The following is a 25,022-nucleotide window of genomic DNA, read 5'->3' on the forward strand; positions in this document are numbered from 1 at the left end:
TATTTATATATTATTACATTATAATTTTATGAAAAACAAAATTTGACGTTACAAAAAAAAAATAATGATAAAACTATGGAGTATGGCGACAGAAAGATGAACTCTCTTTTTGAAACTAGGGAAACAACGTATGAATTCAGCAATAATGAGCAAAACGAAAGAGTGAATTGAAATCGTGCTGCGAAACAAAATGGTTGAGCGTTCATGAGCTCGCACGAATTGGAACGAAGGAAATAAAGTAGAAAATGAAACAATACATCATGCTGCGATATTAATTTTCTGCTCTGCGCGATTCCTGCTTCTTTTCTAGCTATCGCAAAATTTGCGTTTCTCTGATACGGATTATACACGATGCGCAGTAAATAAGAAACAAAAAAGAAAAACGAAATAAGCTGAAAAATTCATTTGTATAAAATCCAATATTATAAATAAAATATTATAATAGGTTAATGATATCATTTTAAATATTTCATGGAAAGAAATTGAAATTTAGATATCTTTGATTATTTTAAATTTTAAATCAGTAACACATGGAGTATATATATATATATATAATATTGAATATATGATATAAATTATAAATGAAATGAATATTTTATACATTTTGAAGCAAAATTTTCTTAATGTTGTTTTACTCATTATATAAATAATATATTATTATTCAGTAATATAGAAAATAATGAAAATAATGAAGTTTCATAAAAATGAAAATAGAAGAAAGAGGATACATAACAATCAATAAAAATGACTATATATATATTTTTATGGCTTACAAAAATAAGCTAATATTTCAAGAGAAAAATTATAAAAATTTTTTAACAAAATTTTTTAATAAAAGTCTTTTTTACATAATTAAATATAATTTTAGATAATAATAGCAATATTCTAAATTTCTTATTTAACTATCAAACTTATGATGAAGAGAAGATAAGATTTTATATGACTTCTATATATAATCCATAGTTGCCTGCAGAAGTTTATTCATAGAAATCACGTTCCAAGTTTCTGTTATGTCGCTAAATAAAATAATTGAAATTCGGTGACTTGTAATAATTACATTCATGATGTATCCGTTGTTCAAATTTTCATTAATTCTATATTTCTACACTATTGAAGTATGAAGTTCAATATGTTACATATTGTAATTAATAATTTCATGCAAATTTTTACGTTTCTTAAATATAAATAAATATTTGGAAATTTTATTTTATAATTTTTATTCTTCTTTTATTATTCTAAAAAATAATTTGTAAATGATAAATTAAATATAAATATTGAGAATATTTTAATGAATTTATTTATGTATATTTTTAATTTCTATATTTTTTCCAACGATTGTACGAAACAAAATTAACGAAACATAGTCTGAATTTCTAAATAAAATAAGAAAAATTCAACATACTAATTTGTCACGTTAAACGAAATATCAAACAGACAGTTGAATGTCTTTTGTCGATTGAAATTTTCCAACAAAACCACATTCCGTTATCGTTTTGTCTTGGTCGAATAAGCATCAAGAGGAAACTGTTTCAACGACATCACGCGAAACAAGTCCTATTTCCAATTCCGGGAGAAATTCTATAAACTGTTGCACTGCGTTTCGCCACGAAACGGAAAACATTGTGTGCACGCGATTGCAGAATTGGTATTCGACGTAGATTTCCAATAGCAACATGAGTTTTTTCACGGTGGCCAAGTCCATGGAGATCGATTTACTTCGCCAATCGTAAAAAGACATATGCAACAGATTGACAGAAATCTGATAAACTAATGAAAAATTTTTTTCTTAATACTTTACTTACCCAAATCTAATTTAATTTGAAATGGTATATTTGAATGGTATTTTTAAAATACGAAAATGTCATTGATTTACAACGAACAAAATTTCAACTATTATAAACAAATTCAATTCAAACTCATATAAATTTCAATAAAACCTCATGAATTTATTCTATTTCAACTTCAAATTTAATCCAAATTTATGCAACAAAACCAATAAAATTTCATTATTAAATTTTAATCTCATCAAATATCGTGTTATATATCATGAATCATTAATAATCTACAATTCGATACAAAATTAAATATTGAAACATAACACAGAAAAGTAATAAAATTTAAACAATTATCACAGTATCACAATTATCAAAGTAAAACGCGGTCAATTGGAAGATTTTCATAAACATTCAAACTTCTAACGTTTACTTGTCCTACCCAGAAGGCACTAAAAATAATTCTTATTTCATTATTTTGGATGTTTTTACGATCACATAGATGGTACCTCTGTCGATGAATATCCCTCGCTATTTCCCCCACTCTCCACTCATTGGCTATTCGACCAATTCGCATTCCCTCGACCGCGAATCCAATCACTCGAATCGCAGTTAAAAAGCTCTCGAAGTTTTGGCCCCGAAGTCTGTGTGATCGACAGATTATAGAGAGCCGTCCCGTAGCCGAGTGGCATTCGACGCTCTATACCTTCGGTGTCAACGACGAGCCTCGACACTCGCAGAATTCTGGAGGATCGAGTGAATCGGTCCGTGACATCGAGCAACTACAGAATATCGGGAATCCTGTGTTCGACAAAGCACCTGATATTGACAAAGACTGTTTATCACACATATGGATGATCTATTATATTATGCAGTCTATACGACACATGAGAACTCCTTAACCTCATTCGCGAAAAATTGTAGTTAATCTAATTGAATTTATCTTTTTTGATTCGTGATTTTATGACAGATGTTTATGTGGATTTATATATATTGTGTGTGTGTATGTGTATGCAAAGAAAAAAAATAGATATATTCTATATTATAAAGATTATATATATATATATATAACATTCTAAACATTCTATCTAAAAATTACGAAAAAATTTTAGTAAAATTTTGCAATTAATTCTTAACTTATAAAAATTAATATCTTGATATTAAATTATTTTTATTATTTTCATCATAATGTCCCCAATGATTAAAAAAAGAATATGATTTTTATCAATTTCTTTACATTTACATTGGTCTCATAATGAGTAAACTAAGCGTATGCTGGTCACGGATCGCGAATGGGATAGCATGCAGAATTAATTAGCACATTGGTTCATGTCGGTGAATTCCTCCAGAATCTATTATGCAAAAACGTTACAAACAATATTTTCTGTATTATTCCACATACATGGGCAAGAATTAAAAAATATATTAACGTTATATTTTTCTGTATTGCATTAGATCATTTTACGAATGAATAGTCTAATATAGTATATATTAGTTTTTGACACTAATAATAAGTTTGTATTATTATTTTTCTGTATCATAATATATTAAGTATTAAACTCAATCGGAGAATTAAGGAAGGAATTAAGAAAGATTAAAACTAAAATTTTTGAAAAATTAATATTTTCGTTATAAAAATATTATTTTATATTATTTAAATTTAAATTAAATTTATAAAAAAGAAATTTTATAATTATTAATGTTTTATTTTTCTTGTAATTTATAATAGTTTAATAATGAAATAGTTTAAGTGTTGAAATTCAATTTACAAAGAATTAAATTTATTTATTATTGTTATTTAACATATGATACACTTCTAAATATCATTTGTTATTACTGTATATATAATCACAAAGAGAAACGTCAACATTATTCCAAATCTGTTCATTTAACGAACTCAAAATGTATTTATTAGTAAATGGAACACAATATGTATATATACTAACAACGATAACAATAATTAGCATAAATTTCATTAAAGAGAATTTAAAGGAATTAATTGTGTAACATAGAATAATTATTTAATGATATTTATATTTCAAAATATATAATTGATGAAATATAAATTTTGTATTTATTTTATTATTGTATTTGTATTTAATATTTTTAAAAATCAAATAAAAAATTAAATTCATCATTAATAAAAATATATAACAATGAATTTTAATATAATTATTATATAATATTGATGAATTATACATATTTTATTGTTTTGAAAATATTACACGTTTCATGAAAAATTGATTGTTACGATAGCATTGCTTATTAAATAGATATACAATGAATAGTTGTTATTTCTATATTTCTGTACTTGTAGTGTAATTTGTAGTGTATATAACAATGACTCGTTAAGTTTGTAGAATTACTGCCAACATTCATAACTTTGTGAATTCATGAAACGCTAATGACTTTTTTCATAAAAATAAATTTTCTTAAACTTTCTATAGAATTATTTCATTAATTAAAACAGCAATAAAAATCGTACGTATATGAATAGTAAAATAATTTAACAAAATAATCCAAAAGTGGATATTTGTAACTATATTGTTGAAAGAATTTTTTTAATAAATTCTTTTGAAAATTATAATTAAAAAATCTAGTATATTTTTATTTCTAGTATATGAAAAATCTAGTATATAGGATTAAATGACAATTTAAAAAAAAAGGAAAGAATAAAACATAATTAAACTTTATTACGTTTATAAATAACCTAATTTAATCTATAATAAGATGTAAGTTAGATAATTATTATATACACATTTTTTTTCTAATTTCCTATATTCCTTTTGTATAAAAAATATTTATGATTTTTTATATATCTTCCACTATAATAGGAAAAAGAAAAAGAAAATTTGACTTACTTTAATTTTTACCATACTTAAATAATAAACATCCATCATATCAATCGAGAAAATAAAAAATATTACACTTAAAAAATAAAAGTATTTTACCATTCTTACTACTAAATCTCTTCTAATAATCAAAATACAATAAATAATAACAATAGCATAAAAACCAAAAAACAAATAAAAAAAAAAAATATTTAAATAACAAAAAATGGAAACGTAGGAGAAAGCTCTTGAAACGAAGCAATTCTGTTTTTCATGTTAGTTTCATTTCCAAGACTCTGCTAATTCCCAGTTATCGTGGGTTGGCTGACGGTTCTCATGCCTTTTTGTTTGATCGGATCCAAGGGAAGAGGAAATTCAGTAGCACGCATCGCCCATAAATCCGTTCCTCCTACGGTGGAATTTCCCAACAGGTTTTCCGGGAAAACCCAATTGAAGAGCGGTACGTGGAAACTGGCCGCCATGGAACAACCGATTTCGATCGTGAACAGCGAATCTGGTTTACGGAATCTGACTCGTTCAGGTTGAAATGACCGCGATGAAAATTGAATCGATGTCGTCGCATTTCAACGAGTTTAACGGGCCAGAAGACGAATACTGGCTACCATGACAACTAATGATCTCCGTTCGTGATTACCTTAACATTTTTCTCAATTTTCTTTCCTTTTTTCTTTTTTTGATTACTTTATAATCGATCTCTATTAGTAGTGGAAATTTTAAATAAGTTAAAAGTAAGAAAAACATTAGAAATAAATAAAAAAAAATTGAATATAGAATATAAAAATAAATAAAAAAATTAAATAAAATAATCGAATGGATTTTGAAAATTTAAAGATGTCATGGACTCCAAATATAAAATTTTAGGTTAGGATATTTAATTTTTAAGATGTCAATGAAAAACTTTTAATATTATATGTTGAATTTTATATATATTATATAATATATATATGATTAATACCATTATTTTTGCTATAGATGTCGTTATAGGTATCGTCAAGTGTTTAATGGCCGATTTTAGGATGTTTTGTGTAGAATTTTCAATGTTTCTGAAAAAGTTTCTTGATATGTGAATGAAATTTTTTGATTTTGATATTGCAATTTGTGTATTTTTGTTTTATTTTTTTTCGATATATGTTTTATGCTAATGATTCTCAATTTTTCATATTCAATTCTGATATATGAATTTGAAATTAGAACAAAGTTTATGATAAAATATATGAAAATTGATTGAAATTAAAACAAAACTGTGCCAGGAAGTTTCAAGTTAAAGATTCTTATGCAGGAACTAATAAAATTCTTTTGCTCGATAAATCTCGTTAAATATTTTACTTTGTTTCGACTTTGTTTTCTTTTAAAATATGAAACTTTTTAAAATAATCTTTCAGAATATTTATACTCGATTTAAAAAAGAATTATTGAGAAAATATAACAATAAAAAAATATATAACATAAGATATGTATATATAATAAATATCGTAATGTTGAATATTGAAAGCTAACCTATAAAAAATAAATAGACATGAATAAATTTATGTTTTAAAAATCAATGATTTAAAACTTTAAAAAAAATTATATATTACATCAATTTAAATTTAATAAAAGAGAGTTTTTTAATTTAAAAAGAATTGACAAAATAGAGAAAAAAATAGAATATTATAAAATTATTTAATAAAAACATACAATATATGTATGTTATTAAAAAAATATATTTTTTTGTAATATATATATTATTAATTTAAATATATATTTCGAGTTTAATCAGAATAATAAAATTATTGTTGTTGTATTATAATATATTGATATATCATACGATTATGTACGATTATAAAAGTGAATATTAAAAAATGTGATTTATATGTATAAATTTATTTATAATATTGAATAAAATGATCTGATGAATAAAATTATCGAATATTATGATCAAAAATGATTAATGACTAAATGAAACAATATAATATTTTAATAAATATAATTATTAGCAAATTACGAATGTTTTCGAAAATATAAATATTTTCAAATATCAATAAATTAATAAAATGAAACTTTTATCAATTGTAAACTAGACGGAATAATAGAGATTCAAATCTTCCTCGATTTACCGTTTGACGAAACAAATGATAAATTGATCGAGAGTGATGGACAGACAATCGGGTAGATAAATGGAATGGATTGACAAGTAGATAAAGTGATCGATGCGAAAATTGATGAACCAAACGAGTGACAGGTCGTTATATACAGAAGTTCCAATCGAATGTCGTAAAATTGCAAATTAATTTTTCTCTTGGAAGTAGATGATTCGATTCTGATTTAGCAAAGAATTCTGATAAAGCAAAGAAATCATTCAATTCTTTTTTGTGTATTTAAAAAAATTATAATGAATCAACGAGTTTCTATAATTTAATTGCTCGTTCATTAATTAAAATTATAAATTTTATTTATTTTTTGTAATAATTTAAAATTAGCTGTTAGATATATTTTTGATTAATAATTTGATTTTTTTATTGCCCTTTTGCAAATCGATAAAAAAATTGCAAGAACGAACATTTTGTATATCAATTTTCAAAATAAAAAATTTCTTTAAATAAAAAATTTCATTTTAATTACTTAACGAGTTGAACGTGACACTTTCTCTTATCGTCGTTTAAAACTTTCAAACTTCTGAAAATCATCAACGATTTCATTTTCTTTAAAGTAATTTGTATTGGACTCTCTCATTACGAGAAATGCTATTCATAAATTAATTCTATAAGCTTCTTGCTGTTTTTTATCTCTCGTTCAAATTATTTTAAATTAAACGATTGTTAAATTAAATAATTTTTTTTAAACAAGTAAAATAAAAATAAATATATAAAAAAAGTATCTGAATAATTTTCAATGGTAAAAAAAATTTATTTTAGCTTTCCAAATAGAAGCAACATTTTAAAAAATAAATAATAAAAAAAGCTTTTGATTTATGTTAATAAAAATCATTTTAAATAATTTTTAACTAAAATAATTTTAATATAATATAATAATAATAATAATTTTATTTTTTTATAAATACGATATCTTCAAATTAAGAAAATTATATGATGTTTAACTTCAGACTAATATCAATTTCTACAAGAACATTGTATGCTTTTTTGGAAGAAAAATCTCGCAAGTTTCGAAGACGGAAGTTGGGAATCGCGCGTTTGAAAGTTACGAAGGCACCAAATGCCGGCACATGCTTGAAAGCGAGGAAATAAACAAGTTTACTCGAAAGGAAAGGAAAGCTCAATAGAAAAGTCGAGAAAACAAACATGTTGTCTAAACGGATAAATTGCTGATCTTTTCTCCTACGAAATTGAATGATTTTTAAATCTTTTTCGATATTTTCGATATTTTTATTTTTTAGTTTCGACAATAATTTGATAAAACCAATTATCCCCATTTTCATCATTCATTTATAGTATATCTCTATTTTCATATAAATAAAACAAAAAAAGTGTTTTATTGATAAATTACTTTCTTTTTTTTTGTTTAATTTTAAACGTGACAATAATTCGAGGAAACTAAGCACGGTGTGATAAAAATTGAGTTTTTAATCGAGAGCTTATGTTGCACTAAAAAATAATCTTTATTTTCCTTTTTTTTTTTTTTTACATTTATATTAAAGCTTAAAAAACAGTCGGACGATATCGTGCAACGCTTCTTATTTCTCGGTTTCGATGAGATTGGATTAAATGAGTGCGGAAAGTATGAAAGGATTACGAAAATCAATTTTCTCAACGGAACAACGCACGTTCGAAAACTTCGACTATTAAATTTCACGGGCGAATAATTAATTTAACGACGCCGAGCACATAGCTAATTCGTTCAACCGGAGTTTCATCGAAGAAAACAAATATGTGCAAAATTAACGATTAAAAGAAACTTGTTTGATTGTAATACATTGATTGTTGGAAATAATCACGTGTAAATTTCTTGGCCTGAAATACTTTCTCAATTATATTAATGTTTTGAACATAACCTCTAATGAATAGATTTTTTTAAGTTACGCTTGTATAGATTTTTAAAAAATCTGATATTCTTTAAGTTGCATTAATATTTTGAATTTGATTATTAATGAAAAATTTTTACAGGTTATGTTTTTATGTAAAGAAATGAACTTTTAGAAAATCTACAATTATTTATTCGGTTAAGCGAAAATATTAATGAATTACCAATGAAAAAATTATAGTAATCGTCAATAATTTATTATAAAATATGCAAGTTCCGAATTTTTTTACCATAATTTTTTTAACATTACTATTAAAAATTTATAATAAAAGATAAAACTTTGGAATTTTCATTAAAATGGCGCGAAAAGTATTAGCAATTAATTTAGATGGCCATTACAGTCAAGCTAACCCATTTTTTGCAATGTCCTTATAAAAGGTATACTTTTAATCGGTTTTGTACGATGAAAGCTGCATACTGGTGAGGTTAAAAACGCGACTCCCAGCTCTGAACATTACGTACACTAGGTCCGATGGAATCTCGTTCAATTAGTGCAATTAACTATTCGAGAGCGCGTAGGTGAGACTCGAGTGCCGTGTAAAAATGCAAAATTGGATTAAGCGCCGGTGAAAGGACCATTAGAGGGGAGATATTAAAAGTTAGCGACGGCTTTAGTTACTGCTATCAGAAAGCACGAGTGTGAAAGGGGCTTGAAAATGGTAGCGGACTCAAAGCCATGAACATCGGACCGTGAATATCATTCGTTCGATATTCGATAATAATGAAATACGTTCGAAAAATGGGAAGAAGAGGTAAGCAATTATTATTTATTATGTTTTTTTTTTTTTTAATATTAACTGTAAAGATGATAATAATGACTTACAGAGAATTTTTTAAGGTAACGAAATTCTATCTATTTTTTAATATCTAACCTAATTCAAATTTAAAAAATTTATTTTAAATTATAATTTTCAATAAAAGTTGCATATATATATATTTCGTATACATTCTTTTTTCATCTTTAAAAGAATCCAATGAAAGTAAAATAATTTTTCTTTGTTACAAATAATGTTTCAGATAAAGAGTATTTGTTCATGGTTAAGATAATGAAAATGTCAACAGATAAAAGAGAGCATAGCATCCTGTTGTCATTTCATTTCTGTGTGGCTTATTATTTATATAAATGCATGTAAAAGCTTATAAGTTCTTGAGCAAGCAATCGAAAATACAATTCTTTTCGTCAAAGAAAATCCAGCGACGATATCGTTGAAAAGTTCGTTTTTGGAATAATTTGCTCTTTAGGATTTCTTGATTTCTATTTGATTACTATTAATTTCTTTTATATACATTGTTTAAATATATATATATTATAATATATATGTAATATATATTGCTGTAATATATATTGCTACTGCAAAATAATTTTAAAATTTTAAAATGTTTTTATATATACATATTTACATATTGTTGTTTTTTTTTTTGATAGAAATTTATGATCAAAAAGATTATTTATAAAGTTGACATAGAATTATTATTAATAAAGAACTTTTTGAGTTCTCTATTTTTGCAATTATTAAAAATATAGGAGAGATTTTTGACAAATTGAATTAATTTGACAATTATTGTTGATTTTTATTGAAATAGAGAACTAATTGTATGTATATTTATATTTATAGTTATTTTTATTATAATACTTTGATTGTTATTAATTATCATGAATAAAAATAATAAAATTTAAGATTTTTTGCAAAACTCTTCCCAAAAATTAAATCTTCCATATAATATATTCCTATACTCTTATATTCTTTCTTTTCTCGAACTTCTTTTACCAACTTCAGCAACAAAAACTTCTAGAACATATTTACATCCACTTCAATCTCAAATATTTGATTCTCCTATACTATTTGAATCACTTGCAATGAATAATCTTACCATTTTTACACTATTTTACTGCCTGAAAATTTGAACTTATTTTCATTCTTAATTTTCATTGTCCAAATATATTTATTTAAGTGACATATGATTATGTTATTTTTTACTAATTGTAAATCAGAGATGCATTAATATTTGAGAATTATCTATCAATTAATTATCAATCAACATATTCTATGCTTATTATCTATTTTCTTTTATTTTATTTCATCTTCTTGATTACTTTATTTCTCTATTATTTCTCTATTATTTACTTCTCTAATTTGGTTCTATTATTACTACTTATTATTAGTATTCTTATTTCGCTGTCACATTTAGAAAAAAAAGGATGATGATAGTGACTAATAAATTTGGTAACTATGAAAAATTTCTTCCATATTTAATACATGGATAATGGCTTATAATACATTCCTAACTTATATATTGAAGTTCTGAGAGAACTGAGAATCCACATGAAATGCTTTTCTTTAGTGAATATAATAAGATATATCTGTAATATATTCAATTTTCAATGACTAATTCATAGACAATGTGAATTTGGACTTTAAAGGAATGTTTGCGAAATAAATTAGAAAGGTAAAACATAATTCTAATAATTTTAACAACAATTAAACTTTAACAATATTTTTGTATCCATATCATTGTTTAACTCAATAAATTTTTATTTATTTTCATATTTCTTTAAACTTATTTAGATTATATAATAAAAATCTGAATTTTTTCAAAATGTTTAAAAATCTAGAATTGAAGAAAACTTACAATTTTTGAATATGAAATCAATTTGAACAAATGATCAACTTCCATTAAACAAATCTTTAGAAGATTGATATTCCTTTACTAGATAGAAAACATCATTTGTCAACAATCAATGCCATTTAATAAATCTTCCTCACTTCAAGAATTAAATAAACAAATCTACAATTCCTACATAGCACAAATGAATGCTAAAAGTTTGACAATAGCTTTCAAGTTTCTTGTTTATCAGAAAGCTGCTGTATCATGGCTTTACAATAACATAACATACATCTCTCCTCCTCTCCCCCCTTTATATGTGTGCATACATGTGTGTGTGTATGTCCTAAGCTCCTCTCCTCGTCTGCATTTTGGTTTCTCCGCGAAAGCTTCTCGTTTCTCTCTCGTTGCCACAGGCCTGTACCCTTCAATGCACTTGTGGAAATGCAAGACGTTCCATCTGTATGTACGCACGGAACTGCATCGTCCAGTGAATATACAGTATCCACCCTTGGTTGTGTCAAGAGGGTTGTGTAGGCACTTCTCGAGAGAGTTCTCTCGTAGAGACGTTGCCGGAGGGTTGCGCGCCTAGGCAAGGGCAAGGGCATCCAAACAAAAGATATCAAAGGAAGAACGCCATCGAGACTCTTGAATAAAGAACGTGGAACAGGAGACGCGGTGAGATAGATGGGAGAGCTATAGTAGAAACAGGAAGATGCGGAAAGATGCCAGGGTTTCCTTCTCTGCACCGCGTGCAGAACTGATGCCCTCCAATATCTTTTCCACCTTTCCTGTCTGATACGCCTCTATTTTTCTTTGTTCGAAAATTCAACCACCTAGTTTTTCCTGGAATTATTTATATATAAGAGACGTGGATTCTTAGAGTTTTATCCTTTTGCATTATCGTGTTGAAATTCTTAGAGAATCCTGGTTGTAAATTTTGCATTTCTTTGATTCTAGATGTGCAGTGATTTTAAAATTTAAAAAGGATTTTTAAATTTTTTTTAATATATATATTCGTAACAATTCGAACTACATATATACGGAAAATAATTATCAATATAATAATTAAATCATATCAATATAATAATTATCAATATAATAATTAAATAAAAATGAAAAACATTAAGATATGTATTTTAATAACATATGTAATATTGTCAGTTAAAAGTTTGAAGTCACTAACATATTTCATAGAATCAAAGAATTCACAAGAATTCTAAAAATAATAATAATAAAAAATTGCAAAGTATATTTTCAAATAGTTTAATTCCTATACAAAAATGATACATGACAGGAAACACATAATTAATTATTTGATTATTAACAGGGCAAATTGATAGGATTAAGTAAATCATATAGATATTATTGAATATGCAACAAGTAAATATTGTACAAGATAATTAATATGTCATGAAATATGACATAAATTTCCTATATTTAGCTTTGAATTAATTTATGTTTCTATATTGACGAAATATTTTAATAAACATCGTATTAATAATTCAAATATGATTTCGATATTATATTGTTGAAATTTCAAGAATGTATTGAAATTTTTTAGATTAGAGGAACGGGAAATATCTTAATTCATACATAAGCAAATATACTTTTGCGATCTTAACCGATCTTATCCGAATTTTTACGAATCATCCCGAAGTTAACCGATCTTAACCGATCTTAACCGATCCTATCCGAATTTTTCCGAATCATCCCGAAGTTCAAATCACAAGACGATTTCACGCATCCCTAATCGAAATACGTTGAATATGCAACGATTCACGCGTCGTGAGGTAATCGATGAATTCTAATTCATGAGACGAAAGCCTCGAGGCATAAACTGTGAAAGGGGAAATCACGACGCCGTTCGAATTTCCTGAGGTGTTCTAAAAGGCAATGATAACTATTTTATTGAAATAAAATCATGATTATTTGTCGAATTCGTCTATCATACATTTTAAGAAAAAAATCATTTATTCCTAACCTCATTTAGAAAAAATATTTATCATTTTGTAAATTATATAGATATGAATGGAATATCGAAAATTGTGCAGAAAAAGTGAAAAATTCATTAATTTCAATTATTTTTATAAATAAAAATTCTCTTTATTTGATTCTTTTAATAGAAAATAATCTATAGTTTATAAGAAATTAAAAATATTAGGATAAAAAAAAGGAAAAAAATAATAATGGAAAAAATTGAAGAGATTTGCAAAACGAAAATTTTTGTAGTTCAATAATTCCAACGATATTTTAACGTGGAACACGATTTTTTAAAGTCATTCTCTCTTAAATATCATGAAGTATCAACGTTGTTTTAATTTTTTTTTTAATCAATTTACATTCACTGAATTCTGCTTTTTAATATCATAATGATTTCATGTGAAATGAAATGTCAAGAATTTATTTTAATATTTCTTTTGCTTTCGATTTTATAAATTTTCGAAAAAGAAATTTAAAAAAAATTGCTAAATAAATAATTTTTATATATTCAGAATTTAAAAACAAATTTACATGATTCCATTCATCATAAGTGAAGAAAATTAATCAAATTAATATTAAATAATAATATTATATTTATTTTATGCAATCTATAACTGCAAATGTGTTCAAGATAATAAAAACAACACAAGTAACAGTATTACAAAATGTCGACAAGTTAGATACAATTTAATGCCTTGTCCCAAAAACCGTTTAAACCAACCATGTTACATCGTATCTTGAAATTCACGGAATTTATAATATTATTCGCGGTGAAATTTCGAAATATTCATCGTGGCTACATTTCGTGTTTTTCGTGTCGTGCATCTATAAAGGAATGAAAATGTTGCAGCTGCATTTATTCCCTAGGAAAATTATCTTTCTACGAAATTTCTCTCTTAAATCATTATGAACCGAGCAATGAAATAATGTTATAAAGTTACGTTAACGTAATGAAATACTTAAAATAGATATTTTTGGAAATTATAATAATCTTTGGAAAAATTATTTCGATTTCTTTTATTTTTATTTTTATATCACGTGAAAAAAATTTGAAAGAAAAATTGTTATTAAAAAAAAAATGAGTCGAATTAAAAATTTCTGTAACAAAATTAACAATGTAGAAAAAATTATTTTCTTTTGATTGATTTCTCGTTGTACGATAAAGTAAAATAAAAAAAAAATGAAATAAAATAGCCAATAGAATTTGAAAAAAATATCACTGAACTTATTTATATATTTATCAATTAGACAAAATTTCTCATCACTGTTAAAAGAAAATTAAATATTAATTATTATTTCCTATCTATCTTATTAAATTTCATCATATTAATAAAATCTAGATAAAAGAAGAAATTTATAAAATTTATAAATTTATGAAAAAAGAAATTCTTATGCTATTTATATATATTTTCATAAAAATTAAATATTTTTGTGGAACGATTAATAATTCAAAGAGAATTTTTAATCAATTACATTGGGTGAAAAATTTCTGTGACATTTCTGAAGAAAAGAAGGAAAAGGTCAGAAATCAGAAAAAATATTATGTCTAGAAGAAATTTACGAAGCGTGAAACTCTCGTCATTATAACAGAGAAAACATCAATCACCATGAGGTTATCCACGATTAATTTAAATTACCATCCAGCAAGAGTAAGATCATAAATTTGCTGCACAGCATTTAACCACGCAGTCATTATCCCTCTACTGCATCCAATTTCTCCTGTAATCACGTCAATATAGAGGTGCACGTGGAATCTAATTCTGGCTAGGTAGAGCTAGTTTGATAACGTATCAGGGCACAGACTAGGCAATCGAATGGCTGGGTCAAGTCGATATACAACTACATAATTGAAGACAGAATTTACTCGTTGGAAGACGTGTCATCAAACAGTTTGTAAAAGGAACCAGGGCTGCTTTACCAGAAGAGCAAATATATCTATGTATATACCTGTCTTATATCAAAAATGTCATATATCAAAAATAATGTAGATAATAGTTTAGAGATACTATGAAATTTTATCTATCTTTATATTTTATCTGTTGATATAGGAAAGTTTCACAATCTTTGAAAAAGAGAAAGAATAATTTTAGGGAATTAAAAGAGATATATTTTATAAATATTATTTTAGAAATAAATAAATTGTAAAAATTTTATTACAATTATGATAATAGATTTTATTCTTTGTATCATTAAAATCATAATTCATTTATTGATGAAAATCTTTGGATTTACCTATTCATCCTATTGTTTTTAAAGATTATTGTAGACAAAATTTTAAAATTGTTTTCTTCTTATTAAATTTTATTCTTAATGACTTAAATTTATTTTATTATTATTTTATTATTATTAAAAGATTAAGTATTAATAAGTTTCTGTGGACCAAGTTGTATAACAAGGCTCAAAAGAAATAATGCTATTAGTATTATGTTTCATAATATTCGCCATGTTGGAACTTAATATTGTATGTTAGTGGAATTGTAAATAAAAAATTTGAGCTCCTATCTGGAAGACCTTCAAATATTGACAAGGATGTTTGGCAATGGAAGAGGCACGTTTGGCAGCAATGGACATCACAAAGAGGTTTAGAGTACCACGTTCAACCAGTTTGGAACACGTTCACAACTTTAAATCAGTGTACTCCAGTTTTTTAGTGCTTAAACTAAGCGAAAATAATATGGCTAATTACGTATCGATCAGTCTTCGATATTCTATCCGCATGATTTAATTTTAAAAGTAATTATTTTAATCCTAAATTTTCATTTTCAATTCGAATATAAGAATTATACATGTGTACTTCAATAATATTTTAAACAATACATCCTAATTTATGAATCAAAAAATATTTTTCACTATAATATGTCACTTCAGATAAAAATGCTAACTAGAAAAGATTTCCATTTTTAAAAAATTGGAAAAGATCTGAAAATATGAAATTTCTTAATAAATCTATAAAAAGAAGAAAAGAAAAAAAAAAGAACATGAAGATTTCATATTCATAATTATTTTCTTTAAGAATTGTTATATTGAACTTCTTTCTTAACCTCATTTTATATATATATATATATATATATATGTATATATATATAAATGATTATAAAATTCATGATTATAAAATCATTGCATATGAACGAATTTATTATTTTAATAATTTTTGTAATTTTTGTTGTAAAATTTTTGCTTATAAATATTTTGCTTACGTATAGTATCGATTATTCATTGAAGCGAAGTTCGATCAGCATCGTAAGTCATCACCCGTCATAAAATAGTGTGTCGTCAATTGACTGGATCGATCGGCCTCGAACTCTTCTCCCAGCCGACGTTTAGGCGCCAATCGGCTCGATGGAATTGCCAATTTACTAGAACACGTGATTTCTAATTTTTTTTTTTTTCCCTAGTCAATCTCTCTCGGCTCATTGTACAATGAGGGTTATGAATTCTGAACGTCCTATGTTGATTTTTTTAAATCGATAGTAATGAACAGTTCGATGGAAGTCTGTTATCTATCACGTGTTGATCACAAGATCGTTTTAATCTACATATTAATATTAGATCACATATCGACGTTTATGATTGCATCTCATGAATGCAAACAATGGAAAATGGAAATATCTTATAATTTCATGTTATTTTATTTTAATTATAATATTAATATCTATTTGAAAGTTGTGATGGTATTTTTTTTAAAATTTAATTGAGTAATAATAAGCATACTTGAAAATAATCAGTGATATTAATGTTATGTGTATAATATTTGTGTTACATACATCGATGATTAATTTTAAAACTTTTATATAATAACTTTTAAATATTATAAACTATCAAAATAACAGAATAAATAAAGAAATAATTCAAAATGCAACGTTTAGAAATTTCTTCGCCAGATGGCAGCATCAATCAAAATGTCGAGTATCCTTCTGTATATAGCAGGTGTTAATAGGATAAGTTATTCAATATATTATTTCAATAATTAAATAAATATAATAGATATATATAATATATCAAAAATCAAAGAAATCAAAAAGAAAAGAACAAAATTTTTTCATTTGAAGTTTCGCTTTTGAATATATTAATTTTTTTTTAAATTTTTTAATAACGATATTTTAAAATATTTTGCTTTAAGAAAATAATTCATAAATGTTTAATACACAAAATACTTAATATAACTTTTTAAGTCAACTGGGAGTTTGATTATTGACTGAACGACTTGCGTCAAGGAAGATCAAGCGAGCGAAATAAATGTCAATTATATTGTGCAACGATATACAATGAAACAGTTTTACAGACTTTATAAATCGTCGCGACGTTACACGATAAAGAAAAGGTCGAATCAAAATAGCATGATACATTTGGATTTTAAAGATAAATATGACTTCTAAATATTTTCGTAATAATCAACACTTTCGAGTATCAAGCGATTGTTTTAACAAGGCTTAAATCGGTTCAAAATGACGTGGATCTAGTGTCTGAAGGTTAAAAATAAAAAAAGGAATAATTAAAAAGCATAAAGTACATTAAATAAAACAAAGATAATTATAAGTTTCAAATGTCGGCAACTGATATATAACGAAGAAAATTATATATTTATTTTAATTTTAGTCAAGCCACATTGAGGTTATATTTCAATTATTTCATAAATATCCAACTGCGGATATTTCTAATTTATTTATTTGACTTTTACTGTACAATATCTATTTAACAGTATGAAAGATCGAACGCTTCTTGATTTCTGAGAACTTATCGATATGTACGATATATAAACAATCAATGATGGGTGTCAAGTTTCATTAGGCATTTTATCTCATCCGGCACGCTCGATTCTCACTCTTATTTCTAAGGATTGGTAAGTTAATAATAAATAATAATAAAATTTGCTAAATTAGGTTAAGTTAAATTAGATTACAGTGGACAATTATATCTCTCTTTTAAGATGTTCTTTAAGTTTAAGATATTTTTTACAAAAGAAATTAAAATAAATTAATAGCGATGATACATTACATAATACATTAGTTGATTATAAATCTGAGATTTTTATTTTATAAATCGATCGTAATGAATCTCTGATTAATTAGCCGGTCACTCGGAGGCAGATGGTCCCCATCGCAAAGAGATATCTCCATGCTGATCGGGTACGCGAACAACGAAGCCAATATGATCTCATTGAAGCCTATTACGAGGCTTTATGGATTTAGCGTCCTCTTATACAGCGAAATTGGTTTCAACGATGCCCAATCGGTGGCAAGTGCACACCACCGAGAAGAATAAGAACTTAATTGCTCTGCATCCAAGGCTAAAATGTCTCTCCTCTGTCTTTCAACCGGTTAAATAAATTGGGTCACGACCCCGTTTAAAAAGAACCTCTAGGCTAGCAAGAAGAATCAAACAGTCCACACAGAACCGAATTGTTTCTCTTTTGCTTGATTTTTCGAATTAATGTGCCTTTCTCTATTGTCTATTTAATGCTTTGATCGTCATTTTTATTCGAATGTATTGTACCATTAAACATGGATGTTGCTGAAAATTTCTTATTTAATATTGGAAGGACAGAATGATTTATTTTTTTCTAATTTCTGTATTTTTGTTTAATAGATAGATTATAGATTTTATTTATTTTTTTTTCATTTTTATATTTTATGTTATATAATTGGAAATTATAAAAGTTTCTCAAAAAATTTTGAACTAGTTCCAATAATTTTTGTTGATATGATTTTGTTTATGATATTCTCGAAACTATTTCTAACTCGAAAGTCATTTCAAGATCATAGAAAATTTTAATATTATGTATAAATTTCAAAAACGTTTTTTACAAATTTTTAATATTGCGTATTTAGTATTTGGAAACTTATTATAACTGAAATATTAATTTTACACTTCTTGAATGGATATATCACGTATATTCTGTTCCTTTGATATCAAACTAACCTTAATGGCATATTGGAATTTATCCTAGTTATATTGTAATATAATTGCAAATTTTTTATTTCATAATCATATAAAATATAATTTGATATTCTAAAAAAAAACACTTACATAAATATTTACAAAAGTTAAAAAATACTTAAAAAATTATTTCTATTAACACGAATAAAAAACATAAAATTATTTAAAAGAAAAAAGACAGCATAAAAAACAGCATTTCCAATCGAATTTTATTCAAACAATTCCAAGAAAAAAAATTAAACTTTTCAATCGACGATAATCTCGATACTTTCGTTTTAGTTTGAATACTTTCTTGAATGATTTCAAAACGATCTGGGCATTCAATTCTGCCTCTTAAGCTCCTCCTTTTCATGGATATGGTCGATAAAACGGTCGCGTTCGCTCACTCAAAAAGGTTGTGATGACCGCTAGGGCCTGATACACAGGCAAGCATCACACCCAGGTTGAGTGAGTCCACGTGACCGCCATTTTCGAGATGCTCCTCCAATGTCCAATTCTAACGATTACATCGTGGTTTTTTATGTTATTGCCTTTTAAAAATATTCTTCTATTTTTCAAATTTTTTAAATATTTTATTTCTTTTTATGTCTTTTCACTAAATATTTTAATCTTTTGCTGGATTTATTCGAAATTTTATCTTTTTTTTCAATCTTTATAGAAGTGAAAATAAAAAAATATATCAAATTATGAAAGATTTTTTAAATTATATTAACTATAAATATTTAGATTATGTTTGGAATTTTTAAAGGACTAAAAAGGATTCAAGCAATTCATATTATATAAAATTACGAGAATTACAATATAAAGAATTATATTATAAAATATATAATCTTTTTTTCAATATATAAACTATTATTTGAAATATAATTTATTTACAGAATTATATATATCTATATGAAATCGAAAGATTGATTTTATATATATAAGTTTTTATATATATAAGTTTTCACATTAAAATTTTTATGAATTATTATGAACTAATTATTATTTATTGTAAAACTTAAGATGTATATTTTTAAATATATATTTCTTACAAAAATTTATATTATTTACATAAATATTCTTAAATATTCTTTATAATTTATATATTATATTTTATATATTTATTTTTATTTACAAATATAAATTAGAAATATAAATATTTAAATTTATATCATTTTTAATATAATTCATATCGTTCAAATAAATTGAAAAATATAACAAAAAAAAATACTTCTAAAAAAATTGGAAAATATAACAGAACAGTTTTCTGTTCACAAGATATGAAAACCAAATCAAATATAGAAAAAATAGATACGATTACATGTGTTCATTCAAAGACTGAATACTAATCGTATACATTACCAAACATATTTTCCCAATATTATTTTGGAGTATAGAAAATGACCGACCCTCATGCAAATGCAATATTCAATTTATTAACTCTTTGTTTGCCAATATTCTTCATCAAATAAAATAGCTTTTGTGTCAGATACACACAAAGCTATCCAGATTTATATATTCGTATACATATCAATCAAATTCTAAGTTAAAATAAATAAAAATATTTTGAAACCAATTGAAATATCACTTTTTAAATTGATATATATATAGTTTTACTACATTTATGCACAAAATGTGATATTTTGAAAAATCTTCTTTTGATATAAATAATTTTATGAAACGGAAACTTTCAATTTAATATTACGAAATATAATGTAGTCTAAAATAACTTAAAGATGTATGAAAAGTTACAGGCTCGAGACGAATCGGTAAAGTTCGGATGAAATCGACCAAGATCGTAAATTAAACGATAATCTAATCTTCGGGTCAGCTCGGCAACGATCGGGCACAATCGGTTCGCTCGTGAAATACAATAAGCAAGGAACTACATACATTTATATATATTATATATATTATTTCGGAATCAAATTTAACAAATCAGTTTAATAAAAATTTACACGTTATTATACATCTATATATAAAAACATTTTTGAAACCTTAAATCGACTATCAATACTATTATATATGGTACTTATAATTTATAAGAATAACCACAAAATTGCCATAGAAATTCTATCGATATCGAGATAAGATGAGCAATTTCGCGCAGACGTCTGAGCACATTTCAACCGCTTATTCATTCTCTGACCAGGATACCACTTATCCTTTGGAAAGGGTCATCCTGTAGATTCAATGGTATTTTCCAAGGACCGTAGATCGATCTGCTTAGTTCACTCTTAACGCGTGAGCGCGCGTCAAACAACCGAACGAACAGGCATTCCGCTGTAATTTCCGCCATGGGAAATGCAACTGAATTTCGTCGAGTGTACGACGAGCGTACGGAATGACGAATGTGCAGAACAGACTAAGGATTCGTGGCTAAGGGGATTACTTAGGCTTTCAAAGGAAACGATGTAATCGAAAACTGCCAGAAGATAAAGAGACGAAACAAAAATGGAAAATGATAACAGGAACGAAAAAAATGGATTATAAGATGCTTATGCAAAATGTCTACGATTACGATTAAAAAAATAGAATTTAAATTATTTTACATAAATAATACAATAATAAGATTTTGATGATTGACGATTGAGAATTATAGAGTCGTAAAGTAATAATTGAAAAGAATTCTTTAAGCTTGCAACATAGAATAAAAAAAAAAAAAGATTAAAATTTCTACTTTCTTACTTTTATATTATTGTTATATATAAATGCAATAAATATTAAGATATGCGAAATATAATATACAAAAGAGAAAATAAGAAACGAAAGGGAAATTTTCGATAAGACGAAGTTAAATACGCAAATTGCGCGAAAGAAATCGATTTTTGCGGCGACGAAATAAGCGAACAGGAAGCAGACAAACGAGGTCGAGGCTCGAAAAGCAGAGGAAAACACGGGCAACTGAAAAGAGGACAAGAGTCACGGGTAAGAAAAGGGTCAACACGTATTTGTCCACGCTTTGCCTGAAGATAACAAGACTGAGGGATAATAGAAGCCGCGAAAGGACGTTTCGTTGGAAATGCCTCTTTAAAAGGCACGGTTTAAAATGGATTACAGGAGATCGGCCAAGTAGTTCCTTCTCGAAATTTACAAAGAAATATTTAATCGTGGATTAATTTCTCTTTTGCATTCATCAACAATAATCTTCTTTTCACGGATCTTTTACAATTTAATCTTTTCAAATGTTTGTAATATTATATATATTTACTCTATCTATCTAGAATTATAAATTGCTAGATGAATTTAAATATTTCATTAATTTTTATATATTCTTACTTTTGATAAATAAATCCTTTTAGAACTAAAAAATATAAGAAAAATTTTAATTTAATTCTTCAAAGAATTAAATCTTATGATATAATTGAAAATAAATTAAAATATTGGATAGATATTTTGATTGAATAGAAAATTGATTTTCTACTATTGATTATTGATCGTTGTTAAATAATTTAAAAACTTTTTTAATTATACAAATTGAATTAAATCAATTGAATTAAAAATTTAAAAATTTTTAAATAAATAATTTAAAAATGAAATAATAAAAGAATAATAGAGAAACTGTATTTCAAAAAACAGAACAAAGATTTCATATTTTACTTAAGATATTCTTCTTTTCATTCTTCAAATATTCTTTTCTTTTCTCTCTTCTTTAAAAATATTTATTTCTCTGCTACGAGTAGCAATTTTTAATATTCATTAAAAGCATTTCCTTGTAACTGTACTTTTAGATAGAAAAAAAGTCTTAATAATTATCATCAATTTTTATATTAGAAAAATAGATCGAAGAATTTGTTGACAACATTAAATTACAAAACATATTGTTCATTAATTCTGAAGATACAATAATGAAATTCACAACGATATTAAAAGAAAAAATTTAATCAAATATTGAAAAAGAGCTTGAAGTTTTTCTTATAATACAAAGATTATTCTTTGAGATCATCCGAGATAGTGATAATTCAAGGATTAAAAAGATTGATTTAAACAGGCGTGAAAGAGATATAAAGAGAATGGCATTAATTAAAATTAATTCACATAACAGGACTAAGAGTAGCTGCTTTGTTGCCGTGAAATGAGCCAGCCTGGTGCAGGCATCTCCGGCCCTGACATTTCTAAGGGTTCTACAGGAGTCTCTCTCCCTCCTTTTTTTTTTCGCGTCGGTGGATGCAACGACGGTGTTGCATTTCGTGATCAACGAGGAGCACTTTCGGTGCTCGAAGGGAGACACCGAGGAGTACCCTTTCAGTCAGGCCCTGAGTAGACGGTGTTGAAATCGTGCTGGACGAGGGAACACCCTCGCCAATGAAAGTCGACACCTCGTCGAGGAGACAGACTTACTGGGGCTTTTGTAACGATCGCGTCTGGAAATCCATCAGATTTAGTCTGGTGTATCGTTAATTGAGAAAAGTTGCGATAAGATATTTGCATTTTTCTTTTTCTTTTCGAAGACATTTATTAAGTCAAATTTTTAAAATTCGTGTCTTGTATATAGGCATCTGAGAATTATAATAACGTGTGAATATCAAGATACAATTTAATTATATATAAAATTAATAAATACGAATATTTGAATGATGACATGTGGTCAATCAGATTCGAGATAAATGAGACAGACGAAAATATCCGAAGTTGAAGCCGATCGTTCTTCGGCCATTTTCGATTTACGTCGGTAAATTAGAGAATCTCGACCTCAGAGCCGAACGTTTTTCGGTCATCTTCGGTTAACATCGGTAAATTAGAAAAATACGAATCCTACAGTCGATTATATTTCGGTCATTTTCGAAAATTTTCCACAATAGACAAAGGACTCCGCGTGATCAGCATCTGAGATGAGAAAGAAAAAAAAAAATTCGTTAGCCACACGAAATCGGCTTGCATTGGCATAGAAGAGTTTAATGATCGCCATGCCAGCAGCCGTAATTAACGTAATACTCGTTAAAGGTAGTCCCGCCAGTCTTAAGAGCGATTGCCCATACACGCGAACGCCTTTTCAAGAGCTTAAAAAATATCTAGACGCGACTAACGATCAAAAGAGAGACCAAGAATTATAAGACGACGAGTAAGTCCGTCTTTTTCTCAATGATTCAAAAACAAACATAGTTCTGAGACATGCTAGAATTTTTGTCGACTCAAATGTCTTGATTTTTCCAGACATATTGACATAAATAATTGTGAATTTAATTGTTGTGAAGTTGCCTCTGAAGAATTTTTGGTAATATAACCTCATTTTTGAGATATTAAAATGTAAAATAATTTCACTAAAAATATTAAATATTATAAAATATATTAATCATAATATAAATATTTTTAAAAATAAATCAAACAAAAATAAATCATTTTCCGAAATGAAAATGAAAGATTTATCTTTCATTTTATTTTTTATTCACATCGTAAGATATGACATGAGACTTTGTTCTTAAGATTTTACTTTTACCTTAATTTTACCTAAGTCTACGCATTTATCCCTAGATCTCTAAATCTCAAATCTCAATTCACTTTTCACTTCATTGATTCTAAAGTTACAAAATCTCATTCTATAATTACGATTTCTAAATATCTCTAGATCTATCCTTTAATTAATTCCAAAGTTACCAGATTTAATTTCCAAAATCTCAATTTCATCTCGGTTATCCCATGTGCACTATAATCAGAATAATAACGCGATTAGATTGGCAAACACAATGAAGCCAGCAAAGAACAATTCTATTAAATTGATCAATTGATCAGAATCTATTTAAATTTACCTAACAAGTGGTTTCAACGACTCATAAGTGCGGAAGTGAATTGAATTAGATATCAGAAAACGAGGAAGGAAGAGAGAGAGAGAGAGAGAGAGAGAGAGAGAGAGAGAGAGAGAGAGAGAGAGAGAGAG

The 25,022-nt window shown here is 26.1% G+C and overlaps 1 protein-coding gene across 4 annotated transcripts in view; it reads right to left on the reverse strand.

The window, feature by feature from the left end:
* LOC102681800 (matrix metalloproteinase-2) overlaps window positions 1-25,022 on the reverse strand; it is a 119,405-nt gene that overhangs the window by 27,446 nt on the left and 66,937 nt on the right. The window contains exon 1 of one of the 4 annotated variants that reach the window (XM_006610463.2): window positions 16,426-16,845. The exons of the other annotated variants lie outside the window; for them this stretch is intronic. Within the exon in view, the coding sequence (XP_006610526.1) occupies window positions 16,426-16,445 (20 nt within the window). The 5' untranslated portion in view covers window positions 16,446-16,845. Of the gene's footprint in view, window positions 1-16,425; window positions 16,846-25,022 lie in introns of those variants that run through there. 4 annotated transcript variants of the gene reach the window in all.

Source organism: Apis dorsata, unplaced genomic scaffold (genome assembly GCF_000469605.1).
Source record: "Apis dorsata unplaced genomic scaffold, Apis dorsata 1.3 scaffold_74, whole genome shotgun sequence".
In the NCBI taxonomy this organism is placed as follows: Eukaryota; Metazoa; Arthropoda; class Insecta; order Hymenoptera; family Apidae; genus Apis; species Apis dorsata.